At 35.1% G+C, this 26,895-nt stretch overlaps 1 protein-coding gene across 5 annotated transcripts in view; it reads right to left on the reverse strand.

Moving 5' to 3' along the window:
* Nucleotides 1-26,895, reverse strand: part of wwox (WW domain containing oxidoreductase) — a 1,268,497-nt gene that overhangs the window by 1,093,424 nt on the left and 148,178 nt on the right. Inside the window, exon 6 of one of the 5 annotated variants that reach the window (XM_039763366.1) lies at nt 6,973-7,742. The exons of the other annotated variants lie outside the window; for them this stretch is intronic. Coding sequence (XP_039619300.1) covers nt 7,740-7,742 — 3 coding nt within the window. The 3' untranslated portion in view covers nt 6,973-7,739. Of the gene's footprint in view, nt 1-6,972; nt 7,743-26,895 lie in introns of those variants that run through there. 5 annotated transcript variants of the gene reach the window in all.

Below are 26,895 nucleotides of genomic sequence, written 5' to 3' on the forward strand. Positions count from 1 at the left end.
TGAATGCTGACTTCTTTTGGAGGTCATGTGTATGGGATAATTTTAGATTACTTAAATACCAAAGGTACAGTTACCATTATCTTGATTCATCTTATTGTAGATATAACAAAACATTTTGATATACTGTTGTTTTAGCATTTTCTGCAAACTGACTTAACATTTTAACTATTCTTTCTTAGGCTGTCTGGGTTGTCTTTAGATGGCAGTATGGTATATTACATTTAACTTTAGGGTTACAACAAAATTGATTTGTTTTCTTACAGTTAAATATAACTAACCATTTTCAAATCTGGCCTTATCTTATGTGATCTTTAATTGTGGCAAGTATTTTTAACTTATTAAACTTGTTAGCTAGGGTAATTGACCATATGGTTTACTTTGCAAATGGTCTCATTTTAATTTATCTTCTTGATATATTGAACATTAAACTCATCTCTGCAATTTATGGGATATACAGTAAACCTTCAATTTTTTACAAAAGTGTGGGTTTGTTTATGATGGCAGAATGATTTCTTATTAAATATTTTATCTTTAAAGATCTATAATAGGTTCAGAAGCTTTCAAACATCATAGCATATGCACCTATATAATATAATATTTTTCATGCTGCTGCTTTTTCATTCAAAGCTGTTTACAGTTTCTAAATTTACATTTTTTTTAAATTAGCAGAAAAAATACATTCTTCACATGTATACATAAAATATTTCTGGTAAATTATTCTATAATAATAAACATAAATATAAATCAATAAAAACAGAATTATTTCAGGGTAGCTACTAAACAACAAGAAGCTAGTAACTTAAACATGGAATTTTGTATTTTCTCAGGGGTAAGGAGAAAATAGGAGTTTCTGTGTCATGTTTTCACCAGTCACCTAACATCCTATATGCCCTTACAAGTTTAACATGGCTACTAGATGATATTACTCATTCAACCCTAAGTTCTTCTATGTATTCACTGACTAAAAAACACACTTTGGGAAAACTTTTCTGCCTTGTTAATATAATAGATTTTATGATAATGTACTGTGCATAGACAGACAACAAAACCATGGAAATGATAAATTTAAAAATTACTTCTAGAACTCAGGTGTTTTATTCTTGTAATCTTTATTTGCTCCAGAAATATAATAATAAGTGTTATGGAATAACAAGCCAACATAACTTTCAGCAAAGCAAAATTAAGAAATTTAAAATTCTATTCAATCAGAAACACAATCAACCCAATTTACCTCAAAACAATTAAGATTTGTAATCATAAACCACAGTAAGACTTAGTTTTAAACAATTAGTATTGTAAAGGGGTCCCACTGTGTTATAAAATTTCATATTACTTAAAACAATAGGAGTTTAGCAGAGATGCTTGCAGGAGCACAGCACAGCAGACTTTTTTTAGAATAATAAGGAATTTCTGCACAGTTCCACACAAAGAAAATCGATTTTTTTCTAAATATCTGATTGTCATTGAGTTATGGAGGTTGCATTAGGATTCTTCTGATTGTGCAGTATTAGACAACTCAATGTGCCACAGAAAATAACGGTCAATTTATATACAGAGTCTAAAGATATCTGAAATAACTGTAACTGTGCCATAAGAGGATCTGCATTGACCATACCTACACTATTTGATAGATAAGAAAAAAAAAACTTTTTTCAAAATGGTTTTAATATTGAACAGTCCTAAAACATATGCCCCGAAGAGGCCAGAGCTACCCGACATTGTTCATAATTAGCAGCCAATTTCTTATACATTTTAGTTAATTTAAATTTGGAGAGCTGAGTCTGATGTGAAGTACAGTGTGATTTGCACAAACTGATGAAGATCAAAATGAATTAGTGAATTCCATACTTTCTTGAGACATTGATAGAGTGGTCTCTTTCCCAGAATAGCATAATTATTTTGACTGTTCATACTGCCACATTACTCATGCATGATTCTGTCTAAAATTAAAATGTGATGTAGCATTAGTCAACTAATTAGCGCATACATCACTTGAATAGGCCTTTCTGAGAAACAAATGCTTTAACCACTTGTTCCACTAATTCAGGATATCTATCTAAGATTCTATAAATGAAAAACATCAAGAGAAAATAATTTCTGAAATATTAGAAGGTATTAATCAACAGAACAATAAAAAGAAACAACTGCCATTAAAAAAGTTTTAGTTAAAGGAAAAACTATTCTTTCATTTTTTTATAACCCAACATCAGACTGTCATTAAAATGAATACATTTAGACCAACATTTCATGCATCCAGAGATTTAATTTAATAATCCAATTATAGGGTGGTGGGGGAAGGCAGCCTATCCCATCAACAGCTGTTGCAAGGCAGGAACCACCCCAGGACAGAAAAGGAAGTCCACCCCAGGGCTTCAATGGGCTAATTCAGAGTCACTAATTTCTTAAATGTGTATGTTTTTCTGATATGGGGAAGATAACTGAAGTACATGATAAAAAAACAAAAATATACTAGATAGGGGAAGAACATACAAAGACAGTTATAGGGTACAGATTCAATCACATAATCCTGTACTTAACTCATATTTATGAAATTGTATTAAAATACTGCTATTTTTAATATGTTTTTTATTGTTTGTTTCAAAACCATTAACTTTCCCTCGCTTTAAAATTATAAGCAACACATTATAACAAAATAAGGATACAAGACATTGGATACAGCCCAAGGTTATGGAGACATTGTATGAGAATTACAGTTTCTTAAATTATCTTATGTCCACACTGCTGGAGGGGCAGCGGGATACCCGGTTTGATGTCTTTTTTTTGTTTTTTTTTGTTTTTTTTTTATTAAGAGATGCCTACAGTGGGGTTTGAAAGAAAAGAGCATAAGATTGGCAAATATTTTCATAAAACAGACCACAGCACTCATACAATATGGAGTTATTGCAGTTTTGGCATAAAAAAAAGCATAAAACTTGCAAAAAATAAAATGTTTGTAAATAACCATACCATTACAAAACAATCAGTATCAAACTAATAACAGAGGTACTAGTGTTGAAGTAAGCAATATTAAAATAAACATAATATGCAGAGTGTGACATTCTGTCCAGGGCTGGTTTCTACTTTGTGCCCAATGCTGCAAGTTCAGCCCCCAAATTTCACATGTTCTTTTATTTTTCAAAAGCATGTTGATAACAATTTTCCAAGGACGAAAGTTTTCATAAAGATAAAATATTTGTGACTTTAAGTTTATATATATATATATATATATATATATACTGTATATATATATATATATATATATATATATATATATATATATATATATATATATATATATATATATATATATATACACTGTATATGTATATACACTGCATTTGATTTATTTAAGTATTATGCCTTTAAACAGGTTTAAATAAAGCAGGTTGCAGGGTACAGGTTTACCGCACTGGACATGCTTCCTTTAAAATCTTCAGCATCTTCTCAAAAATATCTCTGCAAAACCATGTACCACAATAAAATATATATGTTATAAAACAGCAGGATATATATGAACTGGAAGATATATATAAATCTTTACATTTCTATTCAAACATAATTTTAAAAACAAATTGTCATCAAAGTCTTAAGATACTTTTCACGGAACATTTTCAGAGAGTGAATGGCATTAAGCTCTTGCATTTGCTTTAAAGTGAAAATGAACACTTTTGCCATTTAAAAACTTTGTCTTTCAGATATGGCCATGTATTAAAATTCAAGGCTGCTTTACATCTCCAGCTAGACAACAAGAATTAGTTGCTACACGCAAGGTGAACTTATTTCACAGCAGCTTTGGATTTCAGGTTTTATTCTTTTTCTTTGGGAAAACGAATATTGCTCTCAAATGTATCATGAGAATAATAAAGAGGCTCTTAATCCAGCAGTAGAGCACATACCTCTGTGTGATATTACAGTAAAGCCTGCCGTAGGATTTACAGATAATGGGTTTGTGTGTCGATGTCTTGGAGGATCAATGGGAGGAAGCTACAGGGACTAACAGAGATCTCTCCCAGTCAATTTAAATCAAGCAACCAGAACATTTGTCTTCAGAAGAATAATAAAGTGGAAGCACAGGCAATTTATTGCTGGGGCAGAAAAAAAATCTAACAAAAAGACTGCTGTACAAATAAAGTGAAAGCGGGAGTAAAATTCAAGTAATCTCCTGAATATAAAACATTACATCTCACATTGTCAGAAAGATGTGAAACACATCTTTACAGTGAAGCCAGCAGTTTCAGGATTACTAAAAGAGGGACAGACTAGAGACTGAAAAGAAAAGCTTTGGGAATTTGAGCATTATCACAAGCAAAGACGTATAGAGACAGCTGTTGTAGGGGCCTCTTGTTTACCAACAGGAATTAGACACATTGCAATGACTTTTTCAGCATGCTAGTATTCAGATAAGTTTTGAGATATCATAAGTAGTAAAAAGTCAAGCAAAATGACACCTTTTATTGGCTAACTAAAAAGATTACAATATGCAAGTTTTCGAGAAAACTCAGGCCCCTTCTTAATTTAAGATTACATTTTTTTGCTTGACTTTTCACTACATTCATAATGGCTAAGACGGTACAACACCCTAGTACTAAAGATATCATAAGAATTAATGTTCCAAGGAAAGGAAGTAATATTTGCAATCTTAGAAATATGAAATAAGCACAACCTTTGTAATACAGAGAAAGATGCATCAAAAAACATTCTATCCAACTATAAAAAAAAAAAAAACTGTCAACAATTAATACACTTTAAAACACAATTCCTACAACTTAACTTTGAACATGTAGTGGCCTATTGGCTAAGAGACTGACTAAAATGTAGTACCACTGCTAATTAGTGGTACATGACATGAAAATAAACATTTAAAAAAAGATTGCTTGGTTTTGCCAAATAAAAGGCTACATTTTACTGAATCGTATATTTGAACTATGGCTTGCTACAGTACATATCCTACAACTATGAACAGAACTTTCAGGAATGTCAAAGGATTCCGCTATTATTTTTTTACTTTTTCTTACTCATTTTATTCCTTTTTTAAAATACAGTATGTACATTGTTTAATGTTGGTATCCATGATGGTTATCATATGATGGTCATTTGATCTGTGGCTCCTGTTATTTCTATGTGTACAAGGGTCAGAAGAGCGATTACAAAGGAGTTATGATATGAATCAAGCAGCCATTTTCCCCCACTATATCAATGAGGTCTGCAGCATGCCATCATCAGGTTCTTTGAGTTTTTTTGAGGAAGCCAGATGGTTGCATTTTGACACTTAATTCTACTACTTTCTCTTGTACCCAGTTGCTTCCTGGCATCTCCTTGTTGCATGTAAATGCTTTTTGGATTTATTTAGTTATATTTTGCCACAATACTCTGCTCGTTTTTACCTGTCAGGAGTTTAATTTAGTAAAGGTGCTCAGTGACTTCACAGGGTCATGTAAGTGAGGTATGTCCATGCAACTTGTCATGGAGTTACTAATTTAGTTTACTTCACCAGGACAGCATGGAGTACTTGTCAGAGTTTCTGTCCATCGTGTGCCAATTTTCATTTATTGCCATCATTTCACAAGTATGTTGAGCATGACATAGGTTAAGTGAAATTTAAAGGATGAAAATTTGCTAATTACCCAAGTCACAGTATATGCTACTATGTTTTTAATTCCAGCAAGCATTTGAGCACAAGTGTACAAGTTTACACATATTGGTTTTGCAAAAAGTGGAGACAGTGCCTTACAGTGCTTGAGCACCTTTGCTTGTAAAGGAAAATCTACTGGAATTAGGCTTTTAGGGTTCACTAGTAAAGTGGCAAGCAGGTAATAAGGCTAGAACTGAAGAACAACATTGCCTGTCTCCTTTTTTGATTTTGAAACTCAGGAGGACACACATTCTTAACTTTCAAAACTGTGCCAATTTTATATATTTAATTTAATTGTATACTGTATATTTCTTTCAGATACCTAAAACAAATTCATCCTGAGCCATAATAACTGAATGGCAGCAAAAAGCAAAAAAATGCATTATTAAAACTTCTGGAATATCCTTCATGTCTTCCATGTGGGTAAATCCACAAACAGTCATCATTTACAACTGGTGTTATCAACTTGTAAAGCCTACTTTAGCATTCTTACTTATAATGGAAAGTGCCTGAATCATGCATTCTGCCCCTTTGTGGTTCACAGTGTAAGGGAAAAAGCGACAATATTTAAAAGTAAAGAAGCTCCTCCATTGGTTAAGTAGAATATCACCTTTTTCTGGACAAGCTAGGCAAATTATATTTAAGTAAGCCTGAAGCATCCACATCATCAGAATGGCTCTTACTTTCTGCAGCAAAAATGGCTTCTAGAAAAAGAGTAAGGTTAAAATCTAAACCAAATAAGCACATATATCCACACTTCAATACAGAAAATGCAAATGTTTATTATTAAATCTCAGAAACAACAACCTATGCAAAATAATTAGTTCAGTTTAATTATTTTGTCTGATGCAATGCTAAAAACAACCATGTTTGAAAATTTGAATGCATGTCTCAGCATGTACTGTCAAAACAACTAGTTGATTAGTATTTGAATGACGAAAATAACTAAAGAAATTATAAATATCTGCAACCACAGTGAAACATATAACAAAGTTTACAGAAAAATTACCCTTAGAATAAATAACTAAATGTATATACACTAAAGTGCACTGGATGGCACCCCATACAAAATACATATGCTAAAGAAAAAAAAGTACTGTACAGTGTGATACTTTAGAAAAACTAAGAATAAGAGACAGCATGGAAATCCATCCATTATCCAACCTGTTATTTCCTAACTACAGGGCCACGGGGGTCTGCTGGAGCCAATCCCTGCCAACACAGGGCGCAAGGTAGGAAACAAACCCCCAGACAGGGCGCCAGCCCACCGCACGGCAGCATGGAAATAGATATGTTAAATACAGAGTAAGGGTAATAATTTTTTTAAATCAAAAAGAAATGGTGATTCTGAAGGCTGATAAAAAGTGAAAAAGAGAGGGTTTAGATGTTTTACTGCATCAGTACTAAATCCTACATTACATTACTGAGGTAGCAATTTCCAATAAGTAATCATAAAGGAAGTGTTTTAAACCAAGGTCTAATTAATTAGTAGTAAATCTTAGAAAATATAAATAACATTCATAAAATGGTCAATTAGTTAAGAAGTTGAATTCATTCATCACACCAAAATACCAGCAATCTTTAAAGTTAATTAGAGATTATTTTATTCTTTCAGCTATTCAAATTTGATCAGTGCACAGTGGGACCAACTTAGGACTTTGGTAATATCAGTTTCGGTCTCAATTCCCATTGAGTGCTATATTTAGCATATGAATGAGCAGATAGCTTCGTTCTTATGGTTTATTGATTTCTCCTATTTCACAGTTTCCAAATAAATTCCGTTTTCACAAACGGATGAAGGAAGAGAAAAAACATCTTTGACACAGAGCTCAACGCATTCTCCTGTTACATTATCACAATAGAGAATGGTGAAGGATGAAAGCATACCTAAAAATAAACTCTAAATATGCTGTCTGAGTTGATAATGAAGCGTTTAGAATAGTAGGTTAGGTTTCTGAAGAAGTAACTGAACACCAGCTTCCTTAAGGCTAGGAGCACATCTTCTGTGATTGGTGATGAAGCTAGTGGCTGGCATCCAGGAGAAATTATCAAAAAAAAAAGCATGAAAGAGGCAGCCTATGACTTCTCCAGAATTGTCCTTTAAGAATTACTGTGAAAAGAAGAAAAATAATTTTGTCGCCTTCCATTAATTTTAAAAAGGTAAACAGTAAAAATGCTTTCATTTATATCATAGCCAGGAAAAATAATCAGGCCACATCGTAATGTTTGGTTTAAAATGATAAATTACATTCTAATATGACAAAAGTGTAAAAGTATCCACCAAATGCAACATCTAATTCACTAGTTCAAATTCTGAAAATATTTAGGAAATTACAAATAAAACAGTTAAATTAACTGTATTGTCCCTTAAAGGAAACTTCAATTGCTCATGTGCATTACAACTAAGAAGAAACGGAAGACAAAAAGAAAATCTATGTTACATACAAAAGAATACTACTCACTTATACAGTAAGTACTATTCAACCTTTTTATTTCTTGTTAAAGTTAACTCCTGAAGGCACAAGTGACTTTTTTACATTACATTATATACAGTAGACCACTGTTACTAATATGCCCACTTTCAATCTATTCAGTCAATTAATTCTAAAACTGCAACAGAAATGCAGGTAGCTGATTCAAAACTGTTTAAATGTATTTATCAAGAAGAAATATTTAGCCATGCCCAAAAACATCCACCAGAAATTAATATTACATTTCAAAAGTAAAATCTTTGATTCAACTGAATAAGGGATGGTAAACTCATGAAATATGTACTGTAAATTAAATGCATTTATGTGTTGCATCCTTTGAGTGCATTATTCGTGCTTTAAACTGAACATTTGACTATTAAAGGACTAGAAAAAAACTAGCACCTTTTTGAATCTTTATAGAATCAAACAAAAGGGAAATTCTGATTTTCAGCATTTTAATTAGAAAGTCAGATCAGCAAAAATAATAATAAGGAAAATTTAATTGTTAATTAAATATATCAAGGGGGCTGATTGCTCCAGTCCAGCTAATAAAACTCTTATTTGTAAAACTAAGACTCTCAGAGTGTTTGAATTAAGTTGTACTGATCAAAAATGTAATGGTGAGAGACAAGATGCGAGTTTTTCAATCACTCTGGGGCCACATCAATTTAAAGTCATGTTACATTAAAGAGAAAAATGTCGACACGAGTCTCTGAGTTGTCACTTCAAATTAGATTTGTTCTTGGCATCAAGATAGGTGCATTGGTTTTTTTCCTCTTCTTTGCTTTTCTACATTTTAAATATATTGCCATTCCACACTGCAGATCACAACATACAGTAAAAGCTCAGAGTAAATGAATATCTATCTAACTGATTGCACTCAGACTGAGATTCATCTAAAACAGATAGAACTACGGAAAACATAACTATGCTGAAATGCCTATTACTATACAGTAAGCAAATGGGATTAATTCAAGCATATCTAAAATAAAGAGAAATATTTTTTTTCAGGAGATATCAGATTAATCTGATGTAGTAGTGTGCAGGGGGATTAAAGAAAACATGTTTTTCAATATCATAATTCCTTTAGACAACTGCACTGAGAAAATGAGCCGCTTTAACTTCATTTCTTTTCATTTGTCTTAATATGGTTGACTCATCCTGGTGTGTCAGTCCTAAATTGCAGCCTGCTTTGCCATCATGGACAAAGCTTGTATTAAGACAGCATCTCATCAAATTATAGTGCAATAACTTTGACTGCTTAGTCAATTTAATTTGAATAACAAGGCCACAACCAAGAATGTAGATTTGTCATCTCAAAGTGCCTGGACGTTGGTTTGATTCTTGGCTGGGATGCAGTCTGTGTAGGTTGCCTCTGTAGTCTTTTTTTAATGACACTCCAAAGACATTAACAAAAATCTAAAATGGCCTATGGCTTGTGTGTACTCTTTAATAGACTGTCACTACATCTATAATAGGGCTCACTGCTGTCACAAAAGGCTTTGTGCTTTTAAAACCTTGAATTTTATTAAGTAGTTATGAAAATAAGTGATACTGCAGTGAATAGCAGTACCAACTGTGCACTAAGGCTGTGAGGAGTGGTGTCTTTTCCATGCAGGAGTTTCTGAAGATATTTTTGATTTTTTTTGACATGACCCTCATCAGGGTCTGCAAAATCTGCTAAATATATAGATAAGTATATACAGTACAAACATTTTCTGAAAATTTCCATATGCGTCTTAACAAAACACCTAAAACAACAATTGACAAACTACACAAAATTATACCACTTTTAATTTTTTTAGACATCCTTGATCAGTGCTACGTTTTACAGTCATTAAACTGGGTACATTCCATATAGCCCACTATTATAAAACAGGCAAGATGTGTAAGCCCATGCTGTAAAAAGCCCAGGGTCCTAGAAACTATTAAAATCATCAGAAAAAAAACTGAAATGTAGAGATGCTAGGTACTTAAAAGGAACTACTCTGGGCATCTCTCTCTTAAGAGGATTTGTTTTGCTGAAGTGATCACATCGCTTGTGCATTAGCGGCAGAAGGAAAAGTGAAAGAGATACCATTTTGCCGATGTTAAGCGACTTTGCCTTTCTTCTGAGGTTTCGTTTTGATGATATGCTGGCCTCGCTTGTGTCATTAGCGGCTAAGAGAGTCTTCTGTTTCCTCGGAAGTGAAGCCCTTACCCCGACTCCACCTCTCACTTCCAGGCCAGACAGACACACCCACTTCCACATATAGACATTGTGACAGATAGAGGGCGCTATTGTCCCCTTAAAACCGCAGACCACACGCCAGACACCAGATAAAAGTCCAAGAATTGAATTTAATAATTCTAATAATATGCACAAAGCACCTCCACCTCCACAATCCTCAATATTAACAATAAATCAACAATAATCAATACAATAATAACAATCCTCCACTCCCAGACGCTTCGTCACCCTTCCTCCCAACTCAGCTCAACTTGGTGGGGTTTTCCAGAGTCCTTTATACTCCTTGACCCGGAAGTGTTTCTTTCTCTCAGTCCACATGATTTCATAACACTTCCAGGTCAGGTGAAAACTCCTTCTTTTCTTCATCCCGGAAGTACCCCATGACTTTAAAGTATAATAACTATAATAAAAATCCAAATGCCTTCCTGCAGCATCCCCTGCCGGCCCCCATGGTATCCAGCAGGGCTGTGATGTAAAACTCCACTGTCCATGATACCCTGCTGGAACTTGGGGCACCTCCATGTTGCAAGAAGGGCTCCATCTGGTAGTGTGGGGGTATTGGCTGGGATGAACACAATTTTTATATATAAGATTATCAAGATAACAGCATCATAATTTAAGATTAATCAAGAAATGTAAAAGAAGCCCCTCAAAGCATACATTAAACTATGATGACAGACTCAGATTTGGCATGCTTCTCAAAACACCATCCATACTTGCAATGCACATATTTAAAGATTTCTTTGTCAGAAATGCAATAAACAGTGTGCTAACAGCACTGCTTTATTCCCTCTGTGTTTCATTGCCTTCTTGTTACCATTTTTATTTACTTTTCACATTTTTATATATTTTCTGCTAATAGTTTTATGTTTATTTATTGTTTAGTACTTAAGTATTATGTATTCAACTGTATATATATATTCTTTATGCTTTGTGGGTAGAACCCAAAGAGGCAGGGCATCCTGATGCCACTGCTGCTCAGACCACCCTCTGGTGTGACCAATAGCTCTCTTCAAATTTCAATGAACCACTCCTGAGACTAAGTATTGCTTTTCTGGATCTGGATTCTGTTTCTACTGATTTTTGGATTTCATTATTGGCTTGGGATTCTCTTCCTACTGGATTTTGCATTTCATTATTGGCTTGTAATTTTTGGACTTATTTGCCATGGAATACTTTTTTAGCCAAATCCTTTTGGCCTTAGCCATATATTTTGTGCTTCTTTACTTTTATATAAACAATGTCTACTTTATAAAGATTTCATGTTGAATTGTCTTCAAGCCACAGTTTATACAGTTCCTCTTCATTGTTGGGAATTTTTGGCATATTTTGGGACATAAAATATACCTTGAACTTAAAAAGCCAGGGCCCCATTTTAGACTTTAGTAAATGAAAGCCTGTGCGTGGTGGATAGGATCTACTGACTGGCTACCTGGGATAATTCCATGTCTACATGGGATAGAGTAGGTCTGGCCTGTTTTTTGTGACTTTTTAAAAGCTTTACATTGTTTTGCCATGTTTGTGTTGACTCTCCATTAAAATAACAAAGGTTGTGACCTTAATGCACATTTCACCCACAAGATAAGAAACCACCGCAAGGAGAAAAAAAAATCCTTTAAAATACAAAATTTATAGATTAAAAAAGGCTTACTGAAAAAAGAGGTAGCACGCTTTAGCCTTTTAGAACACTACTGTGCCCCAGTAAACAATTTCAAATCCATTGTGTCACAAAAGGACCTAATCTTAGTCTACTAGTAATCATGCTTGGCACAAGAAATATTATTTTCTTGCTCATATTCTTTGTGTCATTAGAGGCACATTCTACTACTTCTTACTGGCTAATCAAGATATTAGTTGCTTTATTCTGCATCTTATCAATTAATTTTATAACATATCTACTGAGTGACTTAATATTGGGTGTACTAGGTCCAGGTGACCTTATCTGCTTGCTGCTACGCTTGGGAAAGAGAATCTAAAAATTTGTGATGTCTTTCTGGTATTGACTCTGGGCAGAAGGTCATCAAAGATTATCAGATAAATGGAAGTATATGCAAAGAAGGAAACAGAAGCAGCTGTACCCGAAAGAGAGAATTACTGTTTAACAAATTAAATATGAATAAAATTTTTGAGAAAGCAGTAGATTAAAGGTAAAGTCTCAATTCTATATGCAATGACTGAAAACGTAAGCAGAAGCACTGACAGGTGCAAGGAAACATAACAAATGAACAAACAAATCCTGTCAAAATTTGTACCACACCGACCACCCGATGTTAAGTACTTCTTAGTCCAGTCCTTAATCATAAGAACAGCAAATAAAAAAAGCAGATTTCTGTATTTCTGCAATACTTCAATGCACAATGGATAATTAATAGTAAGTAAATGAAATGCGCTGTAAGCAGTTCCCTTTTCTGGTTTTCTCTATAAGAAGTCCCAGAAGCTCTCCTTTAGCACTACTGAGAGTTTATATATGAGCAAGAAAAAGATAAAGCCTAGGTGGTTGAGTGTATGAAAATATCTTCTTTCTCAGTTTCATTGTTATTCCTCCTTGGCAGTTAAATAACGGCTATTAGAATTGTCAGTTTTGTGGCAGGTGAGTGGCAAATCCACAAACCTTTCTAGTTTTTCCACTTCTACTCACAGTAGTGTGAAATCTGTCTTTATCTGTTCTGTTTGTTCCATAATTGAAGGTGAATCATACTCTGCTGTATATTCAGTTGTTGCATGAAGTCAGTATTTCAGGAACTTTGCATGTCAGCACTTGTCAGTCTGGGTAAAAGTATCAGCAGTGAGCTTGAAGAGTAGGGTAAAATCTTCTGAAATCAACTTGCGGTAATATAGAAAAGACCATAAAATGGCATGAAATATATCAAGAACAGCTAATTTAAAACCTGCTTTATTTCAGATTGAATGAAGTAATTAAATTAATGAATCTTTAGATAATGTGAAAAATAAATCAATTCATTTATACGCCCACATACAGTATATTGCTAGATAAGGTGACCTTAGGGATGGTCACAGCATTTTTTTGTGTCAACATCGTTCAGCAATATCATGCTACTAAACAGGCCAATTTTGATACCAATTCAATTTGTTTTTTGCTTATCCCTTTCAAAAAGTTTTTACACTAAGCTCCTGCATAACCAGACACGAAGAAGCCTTTTATCCTATATTAAACTGTTTACTTTGACATTTTTATAACTAAACTATAGACCAGAGATGTTACCTGTTTATTTTTAAAAAAGATGAAATTCTGTAGTGACTATAAAAATCCTGAAGTAGATAATAGTTGCTTAAAATACACAATTTTTAGCTAATAAAATGGGAACAAAAAATATTTCCCCATATTACAATGAAATAAAAGAAAATTAAATGATTCTTATAATTACATGCTGCCATAATGTTTAATTTCTCCTGTAATGTACATATCTGAAACAAAACTTCATTTAAAAAAAAAGCAGTTTTTACCATTTGATTAACATAAATATATGTAATTGTTATTGGCAATTAAACACTGCTTAAATGTAAATATACATGCACTTAAAGTTTTCAATCATTAATTGCACTATAAGCTATTTTGATATAAAATACACATTTACTACACAGGCAGTCCCCGGGTTACGTATGTGATAGAGACTGTAGGTTAAGTTGAATTTGTATGTAACTCAGAACAGGTGCATTAATTTAATAAAGGCTATTGCTGACGACTGTAACCAGGTGTTCTGCTAATGAATGATGGAGTTTCACCTCTCTCTGACATTTGTATTATTTCTATTCTATTTTTTTTTTAATGGTGATGGTTTTTCTTATTCTTGAAGGGTGAAGACAAAAGGTTAAGATGAGCTCATCTGCACAGCACTGTACACACTATCACAGCAGGAAGGCATTCCTTGTCAGCACGTCTGATGTACTTGACAAGTGTACGCTATGTGCGTAACAGTACAAGCAGGCTTATTATTGAGAATGAATGGGGGCAGCAAGCGGGAATTCACCATTCGCCCACCACACAGTTACCTCCACTACAGTATGCTGCCTGCAGTGTCCGCCCACTGAGAACGAACACGGTGCGGCCAAAGGCGGGTAGTGAATCACCCACCACCGTCCCCATTCAACAGGCAGCCAACCGAGGCACACTACAATGCTACCCCCGCCGCCCCGTTCACCCTCAATGGCCTCCGTTCAGCCACAACCAGGTCACCGCTTGCAGCATTACCAGCCGCCCACCAAGAACAAATGGGGCAGCCGTGTGTGGTGGGCGGGCAGTGAAACGCCCCCCTCCGCTCCATCCAGCCTGCGTCCAGTCAAGAGCAGTAGCAGCGGTGGCAGAGAGTAAACTTCTTATCATGATAAACTGTCTACAGTCGAAAAGTCTCCTAAAAAGACTCATATTAAATGTAAGCAAGTTTCGTCAGCTGACAGCATATAGTATTTATTAAAAATAAACATAACCTGTTGCAAGGGAAAAACCTTTTTTTACACTCAGAATTTGCACTGGTATTCAAAGACATCTGGTCTCTGCTGTTCAGTTATGACAACAGTGTTTTACAGACATTATATGGTTGAAAGAACTGGCAGCTATGTTTGTGAAAATATTAATGGCAACAATATGTATTTGATGTAAATGATGTGTGACACCTCATCAAAAGAAGGTGAAGAGGACTGCTGTTAAGACAGTTGATAACCAAGAACCACAGGAGATGCAGATTTCAGTACTCAAAACACCCAAATCAATAAATCTGTATAACAATGCCAGTAGAAATATGACGCGGCTGTACATCATCCACCTTCTGACTACTAATCTAAGCGAATAAATAAAGCAAGTTAAAATTACTGTCTAATTGGAAATACAAACATGAAATGTCAGAATAGTTGCAGCATTTTAACATGGAGAATATCCATTAACCACAGTGGATATATAGACTTGGTTTGCCGTCCTGACATATAGTGGTACAATTGTCAAAATTAAAGAATGGTATTGTAGCAGACAGAAGCACTTCTCATATGCATGGAGCCAAGCAGCTGTCTCTTCTATTGCAACGCTCATTAAAATGTATAAATTTATCATTATGCTCCAGTTACCTTGTACTACTCAGCTCCTGAATTGATAACAGCAATTTTAGGTTTTAATTATTTTATCAGCTTTAAGTCTTTTGTTCAGTTTCTTCTGCTCTCTCCCTGATCTCTGAAAGTTTAAAGTGCACAGACTGAAAGAAGTGTGGAGGGGTGTTCTGATAAGAAGCCATGTGGGTGTATGTCACATTTCCCTGCTTTTCACGTCCCCAGACGTGTATTTTCAAGGCCCTACAAGACAAGCTGTAACTAACACAAGCTCACTCACTGTCCAAACTTCATTTTAATGAAAGGACAAATAAAAGGGTCTGAATGTATTAAAGCAGCTTTTTGTGTCATTTGTCTAATTGTACAGGACAACTCTTCTGATTCCTTTTTCTCAAATTATAAAATCCACTCTGTTTAATGTAAATACTAATACTCTGATCTTATGTTTCTCTGGTAAAGTCTGCTTTGCTGCTTTTAGTTTACAGGAAGTTTGCAGCAAAACAAAAAAAAAAAATGACATGAAAGCTCAACTACGATAATTCATCAAATAAAGAACCAATGCAGTTAAATTACTTTTAAGATTATAAAGCAGGGGCTGAATAAAAATTGTTTTTTGTGACTGGCCAATTTAGTGATTTTTAATCCAGTCTTTTGCAGTGAAAAACAGCCAGTGTGGACCAGTGGCTGATCAAACAGAGCATCACTAACCTTATTGAAAAAATGTAAATAAAAATAATTTGTTTTCCTTTAATAGTAGCAAAAAACATAAATGCTAGCTACATATAGGTGAAGTGTACCCATGCAGGTAAACTGGTTCAATTCTGGGCTAGGCACTTCTGTTTGCACTTTCTCTTGGGAGTATTGTTTCTTCCCAAAAACATGTTGTTAGAATGTTTAACTCTAACAACTATCCACTAAAAGTAATTTTGGATGTTCGCACACATGTGCCGAATGATGGAATATTGTGTTGTCCAGGGCCTATTTCTGAAATTTAACTCACTGCTTCCAGAATAGGATTTAGTTCTGTAAAACACTTAATAAGTAAAATTGAACAGATATATTGAAAGTCTCTAGTTTTCATTCTAATTAACCAATAATGCAGGTCAAAACTTTGTTTTAATTTGTATACTCTATTTATATTTTAATTGATGCTTAAAACATTATACTGTATATTATCATAAATTATGGTAGTTCACATTTGCCAAAATTAAAGGTACTAATTTTTCTCTAGTTGACAAAAAGTATTGACATTAGTAGACATTACATGAAAATAAAGTAATTATGGAAAAAATATTAAAATATCAAATGATTACTTTTAACCATTCACAGTTACTACAGATAAATACATCAGCTACTGAAGAGCTACTAACAGAACATCAGCTAGTGCAATAACACTTTTACTTCTCATGAAAATTTTACAAGAAACTGGGAGAGTTTCTGCCAAAAAATTTTCCCCAGCAGAATTCTGTCATTTAGGGTTCCCACCCCACCAAAAAGTCAAGCTTCCCATTTCAGTGCCATGATATGAACTGACATTGTTGTGATACACTACATTAAAAATTCTCTGAAGCATCTAGCATCTGGATCTGACATTCCCTTGTTAAGTGCAGAGCAGCTCAATTAACAGCTCTTCAATATACAATTTATTTTTCTTTCATCTTGATCTAAAGTGCTGCTTTCAATACACAGCACTTATTGAGATCTGCTCTCAGCATGACTTTTCTTTAACAAGATGTTTATGAAGCTTAATTCAGAATGTTTTAAAGTTTATTTTACCTCCAAAACATTTCAGCAGTTTAATAACCCCAAACAGCAGCATTTTACAGTAAATGTATTGGGACATTCACTCTGTATTTCTATATAGTATTATTACAGTTTCAATCATGCACTATTCAGTCAGTGTTTTTTAGATAGAATTAGTCTACAGCTACAACACCTTCTGAATAGCACTTCATGCTCCTTGCACACTGATGAACATGTATAAACGGAGAATAGAAGTAATCTGATTTCACTGTTCATAAAGATAACATGTCATCTGATCTCCAGTTATACTGGCAAGCAATTGCTGCCAGGCAAAATATTTCTCTGATGAAAACAAAATAGTCTATATTTTTACCATCAAAAACTAATTTTCATTTTTTCTTTGCAATCAATCTTTCAAAGATATGTCACTGATGACTGTTCTGGTCTATTCATATTGATTGTCTCAAATTTACTAAAGTTCCCTTAAATACTTAAGGTAAAACTTCCTTGGTGCTGTTTATTCTTTATCCTATTTTTGATTTTTGACAACAGTCAATCTTAAAATGGTCGAAGAATGACACCCGATAGTTAGAAACATTTAATTTCAGGCTGCGTCCTTATCTCTCAAACCACATGCATACAGTATTATCTACTGGATCTTGCTTTATTGTATTTGTTTGGTTTGTTGGTCCTCTTTAACGCAGCATGCTTTCACTGAGTTATTCTGGCAACATCAGCAATCAATCTTGGCAGTGGCCTGAATCGGCAAGAGTCCCGTCTTCCATTCAAAAAAAAAAAAAAAATTCTCATAAGGCTTTAGGTTTCCTGTTTATGCATGCTCTGACAGTTCCAGAAAGTAACTAACAATATTTTGGCAAAAAAGTATTCATCTTGAGCATTTTGTCTATATAATTTGAAAACAGACATGTAGATTATGCAACACAAGTAACATAAGATTTTATTTTTTGTTTTTCCATTGTCACTATTGGGTCCCATTCTATCAGAAAGTTTGTTACGGCTTTTCCCCAAAAACATAAGATTAAAAATGTTAGAAATTACCCCCGTAAACTACATTAGGTAGGTCAGGTCAGGTTGGGGAGCATGCACTGGTGCATTGCTGCACCCACCAAAAAATAAACACTTTGGGATCTTGAATGGCAACCCCTCAGGCAGACATGCGGTCCAGTTCCACCCTCCAGAAATGACCATGCTGCAGCGACGTGTTATGTGGGTGCCGCCTTGGCCTCTTCCAGCCTCTCAGGTCCTCAAAAAAAAGGATCCTGTGAGCTGAATCACCCTCAAAGAATTGCACCACATGTGGGTTTTTTGTGTTTTTTTTAATTTTAGCTAGGTAAAATAAAAAAGTAATTTGTGGCTGGAGTTTAAGGAACATCTTCAATAATTTGATGAATTAAAGCATTTATCAGTAACGAGCGATCCCCTTTGAATTTGCTTACTCTCTAATTCAGGGAAATCATGGAACTGTGATGCACTGAAGTCAATGAAGTAGGAACTGAACTAGTTTTGAGAGGATTGTAATGGTACAATGGTCTTTAAAGTGTCCCTGGGGGCAAGGAAAAGTCTGCCAACTATGCCAAACAGAATTATTGTGGCCTAATATGTGATCTGAGCTGTGCAGCAGCAGTGGTAATCACTGTACCATCATGCCTCAAAACAACAAAAAAGATGCAGACTGAATGAATACCAAACACAAAATACAACAGACTGCCACAAACTTACAATGAATAAATATAGATCATTGAATTCACAGAGTTCTAATCTTGAGCACACATTGACCTTGCCATGAAGCGGTAGGTTGGGGCTGGCTCATTCCATTGTCTGAAGCTGAAGCTGTGGGCACTGTGTGAATGTCTTTTTTGTTTCCCACGTATCTGTGCAGATGCTTCACACTTTCTTCTTCCATCAAGAAGAAAGATGCACCTTGTAAAGAGTAATAAATCTTGTGTTTATTATTTGAGCATGTGTCCTGTGTTTTCTGATGAGGACAGGCTTGTTTTGAGATGTTGCTGCACATGGCTAATTTACATTCATAATTATGCATGCAATGCTAGGCTGCCAGGGCACAGTTATTGGAGTTACATATCTAGTAACAGTACTCCTAATACTGCAAGTTTTTGTTAATGTATTGTTTTCAAATGCATGGTAGATGGAAATTGGGCAGAGTTATTCAACCTCACTGGCTTCGGGACCCATTTTTACCTTTTTAAGCTTACTGATGACCCACATACAGACATCGAAAAGCCCTGGGGACTGAAATGACCATGATAAGAAGAAACAAGTATTGCTAGAGACTAGGAAAAATATTGTATAGCACTATCAAGCGCTTTGGTGGACGAGGTTGGTGGAGGAGGCTTTGTTTTCAATGCAGTCGAAATGTCTTTTGTTTTTTCCCCCCTTATGTGTCTGCAACTCAACAATGGCCATGTCAGCAACGATTTAACAGTAGGCATGCATAAAAGTGCTGTGCATAGCTGCTATTGCTCTGTGATCACACTGGCCTCACAAAATATGGGGTGCTTGGAAAAAAACAAAATGCTCACCTAAGCCAGCCGCACAGCAAATTTACAGGAAAATACTTGGCAAACAAGATAACTGGCAAACAAAGCTTATTCTCTTCCAAAAAACACATTGGCAAATTTTGGCGATAAATACTAGTGCTAAAGTCAAATTGGTTGTTTGTAAGTAGTATGGAAAATAATGTTTTCTAAAAATTGCATGGTATTGCTGTCTTATTTGTATGAACTTTACCAATTAAAATTCCAGGCAAATAAAGTTGTTATGGCAAAAAAGGACTTCTTATTTTTGTGTGTTAACTATTAGCTGAGAAAAATAAGTTGAAAAGTAATGATTAAGACCAAATGCGGTTATCACATTCATTCTGTAGCTACATTTTTCCAAAATGACCCAAGTTCAGCAGCTCTAACTTAAAAAATGGGATTTAACAAAAGCCTGACGCGCAGAAATGATTCCACAGACAAAATATCTTCATTTTTAAAAGTTTAGTTAAGTTTCAGTAAAACAGTTCATACAAAAAAGAAAATTAAAATAGCAAAAAAGGGAAAAAATTAATGTTAAGAAAAGTTCAGTCCTAAGCTTAATCTTGTTACATCTCAAATCGTTAATATTTACTTAACATTTCTGAACCATTTCAAATTGACGACGGTCAGAAAACTGTATGCTTATCCCATTTCTGAGTTGAACATGGGTCTTTTAAGTCCCTATGTACTGGGACCTGTTCTAAATACAACTGAATCTATTATCACACTGTTTCTCAGTTATAGTAAGAAAGTTCTATCTCTCACTAACTTATAGGGGAAAAAGACTATACCATTGTCTATGACTATGGAAGAATTTTTTTTTATTCAAATTAAGCAAATGTTAATATGAGTTTAACTCAAAACTTTAACTTTCTAAGATTGGCTCTTACACTGTCTAAGATATCTGAGTAGTAGCTCCATCGCTATTACAAAAGACTCCAGAAACTTCTTACTGTCAACTGTGACAAAACTGTGAAAAAGAAACAACTGCATAGATTACGACAGAAAGCTGGACACTTAATAGCAAAAAACAAAGAGCAACAGACCTGCATTGTTAATCTCTCCTCATACACACCAAATGAAGAAGAGATTTCAGTACTCACAAAGGGACTCCATATTGTCCTGCAAAGCCCATTGACAACATCAGACTCTGCAGTGACGTGGAAGAATTCTTCAAAAAACTCAGACTAAAAGAATTTTTCCACAAGAAAGAAAACGGTAACACACAGGAACTAACAACAAGCAGTTACAACAACCCCACCAGTAAATCCACATGGACACCAGAAGCTGGCAGAAACTCCACCCTGGATAATTATACAGACTGCTTCCGACAGAGAGTGAAAACAGGGATCTTAAACAGGCAGCAAAATCGGATAGAAAACATTACTGGAGATGAGCGGAAAGCCATACATTCACTAAGAGAAAATACAGAAATCATTATCAAACCAGCAGACAAAGGGGGTGCTTTAGTCATCATGAACACATCAGATTATATACAGGAGGCACAAAGACAATTGTCCAATACTATGCATTATTACAAACTGCAAGAAGACCCAACAGATCTCTACAAAAAGGAACTAAAAAAGATAGTAAGTAGCTTTCCTCTTGACATCAGGGATCATGGAAACAGTTTAATTCCTGAGAACCCCAAAATGGGTTACTTCTACATGCTTCCAAAAATCCACAAAGAAGAGAACCCAGGAAGGCCTATCATCTCAGGAATTGGTTCCCTTACAAAAAAAGGTTTCAGGTTGGGTGGAACACATTCTTAAACCCCTCGCCCGCAACATAACCAGCTACATCCAGGACACCACTGACTTCTTAAAAAAACTGTCTGCTTTAAGCCCCTTACCTGAGTGAACCTTACTGGCCACAATGGATGTTGAGGCCCTGTACACAAACATCCCCCATGATGATGGCATATTGGCATGTGAAACGTACCTCAGACAACATGATTTACCCACAGTCAGTAATAGAAATGATAAAATACACCCTGACACAATCTGTTCTCTTTTGGACAAGATTGCTACTTGCAACAAATGGGGACTACAATGGGCTGTCAGTTTGCACCTCACTATGCAAACCTATTTATGGCAAAATTGGAGGAAGATTTCATGTCAATGTGCATCTTAAAACCAATGTTGTATCTCCGTTACATAGATGACATCTTCATAATATGGACTGCCAGTGAGAAGGACCTCCTCCATCTTCATAATGAATATAATTCTTTTCACCCCAACATAAAGCTGAAGCTGAAGCTGAATTACTGAAAAACAGAAGTCAGCTTCCTTGACACCACCGTTCAACTGAAAAACAACACCGTTGTAACTTCTGTTTTTCACAAACCAACAGACAGACGGACCTACCTAAGAAGTGACAGCTTCCACCCCAAGCATATAAGGCGCTCTGTTATCTTTGGCCAAGTAATACAGTACAATTGTATTTGCTCAGACCCGACAGACCGGGATCAAAAACTGCAGGAGCTCAGACAAGATTTCATCAGACAAGGTGATACCCCCAAAACAACAGACACTCAAATAAGAAGAGCTACTGCCATACCCAGAAAAAACCTTCTGGAATATAAAAACAAAGACAACAAGAACCGCATCCCCCTTGTTGTCACCTACAAGCCACATTTTGAAACACTTCGAAAAATTATAAAAGAACTTCAGCCAATGCTAAAGAACGACCAAACACTGAAAAATGTTTTCCTGAACCTCCCCTCCTGGCATAAAGACAACCACCAAACCTTCAGTAACTAATTGTCCGAAGCTCCCTACATGAACCGACAGAAAATGGCACATCTCCCTGCCTACAGAAAAGATGTAAAACGTGTGCCCACATCTACAATACAGACCGTATAGTTATACCAGACTACCGACTTGAACACCACATAAATGGAACATTTTCCTGCAGATCATCTAATGTTGTCTACCTAATTCTCTGCATGAAATGTCCTGACACTGCACTCTATGTGGAAGAAACTGGACAAACACTCCGCCAGCGAATGAATTTACACAGATTCCACATTAAACATGGCAACACAGATGTTCCTGTAGCGGCCCACTTCAACAGCCATGGACACTGTGAGAGGAACTATAAAGTCACAGTGCTTATGGGCAACTTCAGAACACAGCAAGAGAGAAAAGAATGGGAAGTTAAACTCATTTTAAAATGTAATACATTACAACATGGCTTGAATAGAGACAAGAGTTTTATAGCCAGGTATGAGGACTGTTTGCATCTCTCAGACTGTCACAGATAACCTGTCTACAGACCCATATTGTTTTGAAAAACTCATCAAACACTTCAAAGGACTTTGTTGGACAGTTATCTTATCCAAAGATCTTGACCATACATTGTTCTTCTCTCTCTTGTTAAATTAATCTTAGCCTGAATGAACCTATTAATTTTTTACATTTAAGATTTTTCATTTAAAGATTTATCAATGTTCTTTCTTTTCCTAGTGTGTGGATATAAACACAGGGAACTTCAGTTTCTGTGTTACATCTTGCCTGAAGAAGGGGCCTGAGTTTCCTCAAAAGCTTGCATATAGTAATCTTTTTAGTTAGCCAATAAAAGGTGTCATTTTGCTTGGCTTTTCTCTAAGATATCTCAAATACATTACATTTTGGTCCTATACAGATTCATTTTTAAAAAGATTCCAACAATAGAAGCATTAAATCTTAACATTTAATAATACTTGTCTAATTTGCTTATATGAACAGGTCAGAAACCAAGTGTTTTGCTTTGGACTTACACCATAAATATTTCAGTTCACATATCTGCACTCTGGAACTTCCTGTGGTTAGCCACGGACTTGCAAGATTTGGCTCAGAAACAGCAGCCTACAGGGTCAACTCATAGGAGAACTTCCATGCTCCTGTGAGCAGGGACTGCTTCTAAGTACTGCAAGCAGAGAGTTTCCTGGTGACATCAGCTGAGCTGTCTCTCTCAGCAGGGTACAGAGCACTGCCCTGTGCAGGCAACTAGCATCCAAGAGGCTAATAGTAAAAAGTAACCATGTTTTCTTAGTGAGAATGAATTAAAGTGTGAAAAGGGCTACTAGATAAAGCAATACATTGCACTCATGCTAGTCCTAGTAAGAGAACAAGGATGTACTGTATGTATTCGTTCATAAGGTGGAACACAAAGTTTTGGTGGCAGTGCTGAAAGTGAGGAAGCAAAAGAGGAGCTTAGAGTTAGAAAAGCTGCCCCTAGTGAATCAAACAAGACCAAGGTAAAGTTTAGTAAATACAAGCAAAGACACACATGCAGAAGTAAGGGGTAAGAGTATTACAGGAGCTTAAAAGGGCCAGCAGGTGTTAAATAACCACAGTAGTGCCAATAAATTTATATAAATAATTTATTTAAGTAACTTAAATTTTAATAAAAATGGAGTTGGGCATCTCAATAATTCAAATTTTAATAATGAGGGTAATGCAGTGGAAGTGCTTTTTGAAGCTGGACTTTTTAGAAGTTTACTTGGATAACGTCTGCCTCTAAAAGGCCTACACCGGCAAAAGGTGTCAGCTGATCCAGCTTGAACTTGAAGAGGAGGTATATTGTCTCAGGGCTACACAGTACATTTTTAATAGACTAAGTTAAAATGCAAGCTAAACCCAGCATCAAAAGTCAATCATATATTTCAAACAAATTGGACAAATCAAAAATTAGCAGTCAGAAATGCAAGCAAGGACACAATCCGCAGAATTGGCACAACAAACAGAGATGCCAAAAAACTTTGAAATGCTGTGCCATAGAAACCAAAGTTGGCGGCAAGACGTGGAAAATCCTGAACATTCTCAATGTATGCCAAAAACAAAAACCAATGAGTTAATGTCTAAATTAATCCAGGAAATTTCACAGAAACCTAACAAAAGTACATATCACAACAGAAGGTTGCTAACCTGTGTTTTACTCGAGAATTCTCTTACATTACCCTAGTGTTCTGTAGGAAGATAGTGCTTATTCCAAAGATGGTGTGGAAAGAGACTCTAGAGACTCTAGACCAGAGACACGGAGATAAGTGGGTCACAACTGGACATAAGCTGGAACAAATGATATGTGTTAGAGCAGACTGATGATTCTGCAATCCAAATGTGAAGAGTTAGGAGACAAAATGAGGCACATAACTGACCCTAAGCCACATGCTGGTCCAGGAAAGACTGTGAAGATTAGAAGGTTTAATGTGTGGGTCAAATCTTGGAGTAGGATACAAGATAATAGTTTTATGGGACATTGGAACCCTTACTGAAACAGATGGTACCAGATTTACAAGTTCACATGAAGGGACAAAGAGCAATGTAAAAATATACTAAATACACAAAGTGATTTTGAAATTTCAAAGCAAAAATTTTAAAAGAACAAAGTAAAATAAGTAATATGTTAATAACTGCTTGCTTTAATTACAGAAATATCAAAAATAAAACATTTGATATGGGGTTATAATTAGCTATAAAATCACATTGTGTTCAAAAGCAACAAAAACCTATAGACATAGAGATACAATAGGGATGAAAATAAAATGAAAATAATTTCAAGGTGCGAGCAAGTTTGTGGGGCTATTAGAGTCATGGGAGACTTAAATTACAAAAATATTAAAGTACAGGTAATGGAATCATTAGGATCTAGCGACCATAATATATTTCTCATTGTTTTGGCAGTGTGCATATGTAAAAACTAAAACTGCTAAATTTAACTTCAATCAGGCAAATTAGACATGATATGGCAAAGTCTAAAAGGGATAAACTAGGAAAGGTTTTTAAGTATGGAGATAGTCAAAGAGAAGTGAAGGATGTTTTAAAGTGTTTAATACATAATGCAGTACAAGTTCATCTCAAAAATTTAAAGGCAAAATGAAATTAAAGCAAATTCTGCTGTGGATAAATAAGGAGCAAAGAAAAAACCTGTAAAGAGAAAAACAGATATATAAGGCATACAAGACAAATAGCCACCGCACTAACCATAGGGCACATAAGAGAATATGTCATGATTATTTATTTTGTATTATTATAGTACAATTTTTTCGTAACTTTCTTTTTCTTCTATATGATTTTGTGGTTGGTTAAGCTATGGTGTTAGTTTATTCATATCTGGTTGATTTAAAGTAGTTATAATTATTTTGTGTCCTTATGCAACAACATTTTTAGTTATTCACCGGTTCTACGTACTGGCTGCAGTACTGTAGATAAAAATGGGAGTTATAGATTCGTAACATCACAGGTCAAGATGTATATAGGTCAGCCTCTTAATTCCCTTGCCAGTTTATTTTCAGGTACTGTTTCCTTGTGGCATGTCCTCCAGTGGAACAACAGCATGACTGAAACGGTTAAAAAAGATATTAGGAAAGGTAAAAGGAAGCTAAGAATGTAATATCAGGACAAGGCAAAAGATGACAAAGAGATTCCTTCAGTATTTTAGTAGTAAAAAATGGTCAAGGAGGAGGGGAGGCCTATCAGGAACACTAAGCATGAATTAAGATGTAAGACAGTGAAACGGCAAAGGCTCCAAATTAGCATTTTTAAACCTTTGCAAGTTTGTACATGTGAAGAAGTCAGTTAGCTTCCAACAGTAACAGGGACTACCAAGAAGGTGCTGAGTGTTATGGAAAGTGTAGGGAGAGGAGTGCTGTTTTGATTAAAAAATCTGAAATCAAACAAATTGCATTCACTAGATAACACTATCCTAGATTGGTTAAGGAATACATACTTTCCAAAATTCAGTGCACATTGTGGAAATTTCAAAGGACTGGAAGCTAGCAAATATTATTCTATTATATAAAAGAGTGCCTGGGCTGAACTAAGTAAGTAAGGCAGATGAGCTTAAAATGTATCAAAGACAAATTAATGGAAGCATTTATTTGGAAAAAGATTTACTATGGCAAGAAGTGGTGTATTAGTGAACAGTCAACATGAATTTAAATGAGGAAGACCATGTTTACCTAGTATGCTGGAATCCTATAGGGTAGCAACAAAAATATATGATCAGAGAGGCATATATAATATTTATTTAGATTTCAGAAAGCTTTTAATAAGGTACCACGTTAGAGGAAGGTATGAAACAAAAAGATGTGGGAATTTAGGGTTTATTGTGTGGCTGGGTATAGAAATTCTAGTAATAACATTGCTGCACAAACAACATCAAAACCTGTTCAAGCCAATCTCAACACAATTTCATAACATATAAAGTGCTGTTTGATGGGCT

The sequence above is a fragment of the Polypterus senegalus genome, chromosome 9, assembly GCF_016835505.1.
Source record: "Polypterus senegalus isolate Bchr_013 chromosome 9, ASM1683550v1, whole genome shotgun sequence".
Lineage (NCBI taxonomy): Eukaryota > Metazoa > Chordata > Cladistia > Polypteriformes > Polypteridae > Polypterus > Polypterus senegalus.